The 8450-nt window shown below is 41.5% G+C and overlaps 1 protein-coding gene across 2 annotated transcripts in view; it reads right to left on the bottom strand.

Moving 5' to 3' along the window:
• Positions 1-650: 650 nt before the first annotated feature.
• The window catches only part of MSMB (microseminoprotein beta), a 45986-nt gene continuing 38186 nt past the window's right edge, over positions 651-8450 (bottom strand). For both annotated transcript variants that reach the window (XM_072971146.1, XM_015249363.2), the window contains exons 2-4: positions 5098-5194; positions 3931-4036; positions 651-890 (exon numbers count right to left, since the gene is read on the bottom strand). In XM_072971146.1, coding sequence (XP_072827247.1) covers positions 761-890; positions 3931-4036; positions 5098-5194 — 333 coding nt within the window. In that variant the 3' untranslated portion in view covers positions 651-760. The remainder of the gene's footprint in view (positions 891-3930; positions 4037-5097; positions 5195-8450) is intronic.

The following is an 8450-nucleotide window of genomic DNA, read 5'->3' as shown; positions in this document are numbered from 1 at the left end:
ATTGTTGTTGTTATTGTTTTGTTTTTGGTTAAAATTGGTGGGGGGGGGTCTTTAGGTTTATTTATTTATTTAATGGAGGTACTGGGGATTGAACCCAGGACCTTGTGCATGCTGAACTATATGCTCGCCTCTTAAGTCCCTAAGTTCTGAGAACTGATACCGGAGGCCTGCACCCAAACCATCCTTCATCCACATGGCAGGACCTTTTAATACCCCATTGGGCTGCATGTGGTCCTGGAAGCACTTCTTCCAGGCTATCCTGCTCTAAGCTGCTCTAACCTCAGGCAAACACAGATGTCTGTGAGGGACGCAGCAGGAGGACACGCTCTGAAGAAGCAGAAGGAAGGATGAACATGAAAATCTCCCAGAAAATATGGGATCTGATTTCATCTTGAAGACACATTTGTTTTCTGAATTGTTCACCAGATAGTGGGGCATGGGGGCAGCAGAGAGCAGATACAGCAGAAGCAAGAGAAGCAGCAGCAGTGGTCTCGAGTTGGGGAGGCACAGTGTTCCACTGGAGAGGAGGGAAAATGTTATAACGTTCATTCACATTGGTTTTTGTCCCCTTTAAATGTTTGCGTGCTTTCTAATGTGCATTATATCAATGCATGCATAATTTATAAATTAAAAGTATACACAAATTCAAGTGTTTGCTCAAAAAAGTTTTTACTGGTAAGTAGGATTACGCAAGCATAGACTTATAGAGGCCAGAGGAGGATGAGATCTGGCTGGGAGTTCTGGGCCCACGAGAAGCACATTATAACACCCATTGGCTGACAGCACAGGGATTTTCTGGGTTGTCGCGTTCCACTACTGTATAGCTGCACGTCTCCTTGTTGAAGACTTTCTTGCACTTTTCTGTGTCATACTCCACAGGTATAGCAATACTGTCATTGAGACAAAAATAAGACCTGTTAGAAGGAATCAGATGCCCAGCCTCCCCAGGGCCCATTCTGTGCCAGAAGCAGCCCATACTCCAAGTGTCTGGGGTGACTCTCACCGATTTAAGGTCACCCCTTGGCTGGAAACCTCAAAGTGCCACCTTCAGGACCGTGCACCCAAATACATAGAACCTGGTCTGTGAACACAGACTATTTTAACATTTTGCTAAATTCCATTCTGCACGCACAGGACCACAGCAAGTTCCGACAGGCTCAGAGACAGAGCTGAGCTCCTCTGGGGTCTAGTACTTGCTCCAGCCTAACTCGGCTTATCCTCCCTGCTCAAGAAGTGGCCACTAGGTGTCAGTTACTGTCCCAGGCTAGAAGGACACACAACTGGCATAGAGAAGGCATTAAACATTCATTACATTAATGACTTTACGTTCAGGAGCTCATTTAATTCTTATGTCCCCGTGATTATCCCTATTTTACAGTGAGGAAACTGAGGCTCAGAGAGATTAAGAAACTTATACAGGGTCACACAGCTGGTATGCAAGGAAATGGAGATTCAGACTCAGTTACTCTGACTCCAGCATTGAGCCTCTTCCCACTTCACTCTTTTTCTACACTAGGTCCACAGGACCCCTAGAAGAGGGTCATATTGATGTGGCTGTCATGACGCAGCAATGACCAGGGTAGGGAGTGTCAAATCCGGGTGCCACGGATGCTACATTCTGGAGATGTACTCCCATGTCAGGGAGGAATGGCTCACTAGGCTTTAACCTGGCCGACACAATCACACTCCACAGTCCCGTTGACACTTGATACAAAGACAATATCAAATTTCTGGGGGCGAAAAATCAAAGTCCATTGTAATATGCAGGCACCCAGCCAAGGCAATACCTGTGAACTTGCTTCAGGCAGCCAGACATACAGTTTCCTGACCTGGTGTTCCTCTTGCTCCCTTAAGCACTTAGCAGGGCGCATCTCAACAAATGTATTCAGAACTTTCAAGGCACTTAAACTTCAGCAGCACTTGTATGTTCTGATTCTGGTCAAGCGCTCAATCTTCTTTCTGCTCCCTGGTGGTATCATGAGATTCTCAGAGGCACTTGCCAAAGTTCAAATTGCTTAACCTCCTATAGATTCTGACTCAGTAGGTTTGGGGATGGGCTCCAGGAATCTGTATTTCATCAACTTTCCCAGATGATTCTGTGATTTCAGGCAAGTTTGGGAAACACTATTTTATGCCAATGCCTCTGTCACCAATGTCAATTCTGTTCTTGCAGAACACTATAGGCCAATAAACAAGATTATATTGTATAGCACAGGGAAATATATACAAGATCTTATGGTAGCTCACAGAGAAAGGAATGTGACAAGGAATATATATATATGTTCATGTATAATTGAAAATTTGTGCTCTACACTGGAATTTGACACAACATTGTAAAATGATTATAAATCAATAAAAAATGTTTAAAAAAAACAACACTATAGGCCAAGTTTGACATGAAGACCTCAGATGGGTTTGGGGGCGGGGGTAGGAAGGAGTGGAGATGGACTGGCTAGTTTGGATGTAGCTGCCGAGGAAACAGGAAAATTAGGGCCATGCTGCAAGTACTCTCTGATTTATTGGCCCAAGTACCAGTGTGGCTTTGGTGTCCACAATCACCCAGCAGAAAAACACCTGCTTGACCCTTGGGCTGACTTGAGTTAAACTCAAGCAGTGAAGCAACTTCAGGTTTAGAATACAAAGCTCACTCACTCCACTCCTCACATCATTCCCTCTGCCTGTGTTCAGAGCCACTCCTGTTCTTGCAAATGGCCACAGACCAAGCAAGGCTGAAGTGAAAACCAGCTCACTTCCAGACTAGCTTGGGACTGTTGAGTGTCCTTTCCTGTCTTCAGCAACGCATATGGATATAGGTATTTAATAATAAAGATATTTATTGAGATTCAAAAATAAGTTAAAAGAAATGAGACTGAGGTGGAAACAACCCAAATGTCCATCAACAGATGTGTGGATATACAAAATGTGATTGAAACATTATTCAGCCTTCAAAAGGAAGGAAATTCTGAGACATGTTACAATATAGATGATCCTTGAGGACATTATACTGAAATAAGCCAGTATGGGGGTTCAGAATAAGCCTCCCACAAATGTGCCACTTTTGCATGAGGATTATCTTCAGCTAAAGACAGTAGACACCCTGCAAGTTCAAGAGAAACTTCTGCTCCCCACCCCCAACTTCCTAGGAGAATTTAAATTGAGGATCCTTCCCAGAAAAGAGCTACTACCAGAGGTAAATTGTATCTAAATGGCCCCATCTATGTGTCAGAGTAAATATCTAATTACCAAACACCTATTCTTAATCTCACCATCCTGTGAATGACCCTCCTGTCCTTGGAAGCCTCAAGCCCCTCTCCCTTCCTTAGCTCAGATTGGCATATAGACTTCATTTTACCTGCTTTTCAGGATTCTGATTCTAAACCTCTCATGTGTGTGGCATTCCCATATATATGAAATTAAACTTGATTTTCTCCTATTAATCTATCTCATGTCAATTTAATTCTTAGCCAGAAGAACCTAGAAGTGTAGAGAAAAGTCTTCTTCCTTCCTGATAACCAGTCATAAAAGCACAAATACTTGACAATTCCACTCAGGGTTGTCAAAATCATAGAGATAGAGAGTAGAATGGTGGTTGGCAGGAACTGGGGTCGAGAAGGAAGTGGAGAGTTGTTGATTAATGGACACGGAGTTTCAGTTTGGGAAGATGAAGAAGTTCCGGACGCGGATGGTGAAGATGGGTGTACGAAATCGTGAATGAACTTAAATGCCACTGATTTTACTTTTAAAAGTGGTTAAAATGCTAAATTTTATGTTATGTGTATTTTACCACGATTTTTTAAAAGAAAAGAAAGAAAGAGGACTGAAAACTCAACTTCCTTCAGGATGGGATTTTGAAAGAAGGAGAAACCGTTCCTTAGGCAGCAGCCCAGCAGCGGCTACACCCTCTTCTTGCCCTGCTGGCTTGAGACTTACAGGCTGCAACAGTTAATTCCATTCTGGCTGCAAGAACACTCTTCACAGTTCTCCGTCTTCCACTGGGAGTTCAGAGGGTGTGTGATTCCATCGAGATCCTTGCATTCTAAAAGAATACAGGTGGCATCATCAGTGGGGTCCCCAAATCATGCAACCAGAACAAGGCCCCTTGTGGGGCACTGGGGCCAGCCCCTGCCCTCTGCACCCCTCCTAGAGATGAAGAATCTCAATGATTTTAAAGTCATCTCAGAAAAGTGCTCTTGTGTTCACTCATGGCTCAACTCCAGGGCAGCTGAGCTCATGCCACTGGTCATGTTTTCTTACAGCAAGCTTGATTCCATCCAGATTTGGCTTCAGAACAGACATTTCAAGAGGAAATAAGCCCCTCCCTCTTTAATCAGTTAGCTATTATGAGCCTAATGGTACTTAGGGTGATTTTTTTTTCCCGGCTGGATTATCTCCAGATAAATGCCCCATTTCTCCACTTCCTTTTGCTTTGGTTCTCAACCCCAAATTCACATGTGAGACATCTTGGGCATTTAAAAAATTAAAAAAAAAAACAAAACCCTGTGCCAGGTCCAAACCCAGACCAATCAGATCAGAATCTCTGGGCATGGGGCCCAGGCTGCCATATTTTCAGAAAGCTCCCCCTAAATGGTCCAGATGTTTAACAAGAATGAGAACCACTGCTCTAGATCCGAGGTGGTCCAGGTGTGTTTGAGGGCCCAGCGACATCAGCACCACCTGGGACTGTGAGACATGGAGACCCTCATGCCCACTCCAGGCCCATAGTATCAGAACCTATATTTCAGTAGGATTCCCAGAGGGTTTACATGCACATTAGAGTCTGAGAAGTACTGGAATAATCAGTGATTCTCAATCCTAGTTGCACATAGGAGTCAACCAAGAAGCTTTTAAGTGTGTAGCTCCTGGTCTTGAATGGGGCCTGAGCACTGCTAAGTTTCAAAAGCTCTCCAGGCAATTCTCAATTCTAGGATTGAGAAGCACTGTCTTATATAAATGGTTAAGTTGAAGTCCTTAATTTTCCTCCATTTCTATATCTGCCCTAACCCTCTCTCTCGTGTAGATTTAAGGGCATTCATCTGTCAACAGGTTGCATCTACCAGGATGCAATAAAATAATAAGCATTGAAAACTTAGGACTTACCATTAGATCCAGAGTTCTGGTTAGGGATGATAAAGCACTGAGTACTGCATAAAGTCACAAAGGTGGCTAAAACCACGAAGCTGACCAGAATAGCATTCTGTAATGGGAAGAAGGGTCAGGGAAGGAGAACGAATGAATTCAGTAGGTAAATACTGACTAAGTGTCCTGTATGGAGACCCCTGCAGGGTTCTGACAGGTGCTTTGAAGGTGGAGCTGCTACTCTCAGGTAATCTAGCAGAGGAGTAAGGCCTACAGAAGTTACTAAAATCAACTGGAGAAAAACCTAAATGGGAGTCAAATGTCATAGAGCAATAATGAAAGTGTGCAATTGTATTACAGAGGAGATTCAGGAAACCCTTGTGGGTAGGCAATTTTTAGCTGCTTTGCAGAGTATGTATAATTTAAAGGACAGAAATGAGTGAAAGAGTTCAGGAATATAATAAGACATTGACAAAGATACAGAGACAAAGAAAACACAATAGGAGACTTGCTGGAGCTAACTGGGTTAGTTGGAGTCTTAGACCACAAGGCTAAGAACTGCATTTTCCAGATGATAAAGGCATCATTGATGGCTGCATGAACATATCAGCTCCTCTAGGCTAATACTGGATGTGTAGGACAAAGGAAAGTGTCTTGTCATCATTTTGAGATGAGTAAGCTAAGCAAACAAACAAACTTTAAGGTGGAAATTTCCAAGAACTTTTTAAAAAGAAAGATGAGGTGAGGGTACTTATTCTGTAAATTGCCTAAAATTAATTATGAGCTAATGCTACATGAAATAGTGCATTAGTAATGTAAGAATAGAAAGATAAAGGGAACAAAATAGAAAACCCAGAAAGTATGGGTATATATACATATTTATAAACAAATTTTTAAAAATATATGTTTACTATAAAATAAACCTAATCTTTGAAATCTGTAGAGAATAATTATTCAATAAATGGTATTAGAACAAGTGGTGAACTATCTGATGAAGAAACAAAGTTAATTCCCTACTTTAGTTCCCACAATAAAATAAATTCTAAAAGGATTCAAAAGTTACATTGTTACAATAAGATCATAAGCTAATTACAGATACATAGGTAAATATCTTATTCTAAGCATAAAAGAAAAAGAAAATAGACTTGAATATGTAAAAGGTGTAAGTCTTAAACAAAATTAAAAAGCAATTACCAAATTTGAATTTATATAAAGAGTTTTTAAAACATCAATGGGAAAAAGAGAAACATCCTAGTCAAAAAAATGGCAAAGGGAATAAAGTAACATTTCCCACACGCCTGAATAGAAAGGTTAATAAATACATGAGAAAGTTCAACTTACCAATAACACAAGAAATGTAACTATATAGATAAAATAGAATCATAATGGGGTGGCAAGAATAATTATTTAATTTCTAATACCCAGAGGGAAATAGAAGCATATGTGGGAAGTAAAAGGCCCAAGGATGGTTGCCGTTGGAACAATTTTTACAGAGAGAAATTTGATAGTGTATGTCCAAATTCTTAAAACTGTTATTTATAACTGAATCACTTTGCTGTACACCAGAAACTAACACAACATTATGAATCAACTGTACTTCAATTTTTTTAGTTTAAGAAAAATAATAAACTGGAAAAAAGAAAAAAACTGTTTGCAACATTCGACTTCACTTTGTCACTTCTAAGAATTCATCCTAAGAAGAACAGCACAGAGAAAGAAAGAGATAGACTTCTCCTCAAGGATGCTCACAGCCATGGGAAAATGGAAATAATCAAAATGCCCAGGGCTCATTGAGAACATGGTGGTTCAGAAAAGAAACAAGTGAACAGAGGAGGTAAGAGAATATGAAAGGACATGAGCAAATGATAACTATATATCATTAAGTGAAATGATACAATGAACAAAACAATAGTCTAATGTAAAAAGATACATAGAGAGGGAGATGCTCAGATGCTCAGGAAGAGACTGAGGGTTTTATACCACGTTCCAACAAGTGATCTTTGAGTTGACAGATTATGACACTTTTCCTCTTTCGACTTTACCTCTTCTTTTCGAAATTGTTTTCTAAATTGTCCACAGTGAAATGCTTTGATTTTATAACCAAAAGAAATAAAATCCATTCTGACAAGAAACCCTCCATACATTTAGTTTACACCGGAACTTGAGGCTGCACCTGCTCTCTCTGTTTCATTCTTTTGCATAATCTTCACCTTAAGATCATTGTGAAAATCTGAATTCTTTTCTCAAAAAAAAAAAAAAAGACCAGCCTTATTGACAACATTTCTGCTCCCTTCATCCAGAAAGGTGGCCCTTGAGGGTAGTGGTTATCACAGGAATCTTGGAGGTCCGGTTTCACCCAGTCACGGAACAGTGGAATCAATAGGCATGAGCCAGGGCTGCAGCCCAGGGTGAGTGAGAGGTGTAGGATTCCCAGATGTGCCGCAGCTCTGAGCAGAGGCCCCTGATTGAATGACTAGAGGATGGAGTCCAAAAATGGTGACGGGTGGAGGGGGGGAACGAATTATTCAGTTTCGAAGTTAACCAATTGCACTATCTCACAAATAGCCTGCCCCTCTCTCCCCACCCCAGCCTCAGTTTCCTCCCTTGTAAAAAGAGAAGTTCCTCAACTTGAGTGGGTCTCAGAATCACCTAGGTTGCAAATAAGGGACCCCATTCTCAAGCTCATTGAAGAAGGATAACATCAGTGTCTTTGAATTTTTACAGAGTCTCCCAGGTGAGACGCACAAGAAAAATGATGCAAACCAGTGCTGCTTTAATGTGCATATGAATCCTGGGAGATCTTGTTAAATAAAAAGCAGATTCTGCTTCACTGGGGCTAAAGAGTCCTCATTTCTAGCAAGCTCCCAGGCAACACTAGCACTGCTGGCCTGAGGAACTCCCCTAAGCAGAAAGGCTCTAAAGTTCCTTCCTGTTCCGGAATTCTATTCTTCCACCTTCCCTCCCGCTCCTCTTTGCTTCCTTTCCTGTCTTCAGTGAACATGAGCCTCTAATACGTACAGGCACAGAAGATGGCATTTATTCTATTTTCTGGGGTTTTTAAGGGGGAGGAGCAGGGAATGGGTAATTAGGTTTATTTATTTATTTGTTTTTTAAACTATTATTATTTTTTAATGGAGGTCCTGGGGATTGAACCAGGGACCTAGTGCATGCTAAGCAGACACTCTACCACTGAGCTATACGATCCCATGCCATTCTATTTTCTAAATGGTGCAGCTTTATGCCTGGTCTTGGGGTGAAGCAGGCTGGCGATGCCCCTAGAAATTGTGTCACTTTAGGTAAGTTGCTGCTCCTTGGAGAGCCTTGCCCTGTCTGATCCAGAGTCAGGTGTCTTCAAGGGGGTCTTAGGCAGGGCA

Source organism: Vicugna pacos, chromosome 11, assembly GCF_048564905.1.
Source record: "Vicugna pacos chromosome 11, VicPac4, whole genome shotgun sequence".
Taxonomy (NCBI): domain Eukaryota; kingdom Metazoa; phylum Chordata; class Mammalia; order Artiodactyla; family Camelidae; genus Vicugna; species Vicugna pacos.
Note: the sequence above shows the minus strand (reverse complement) of the source record. Positions and strands in the feature narration are given on the sequence as shown.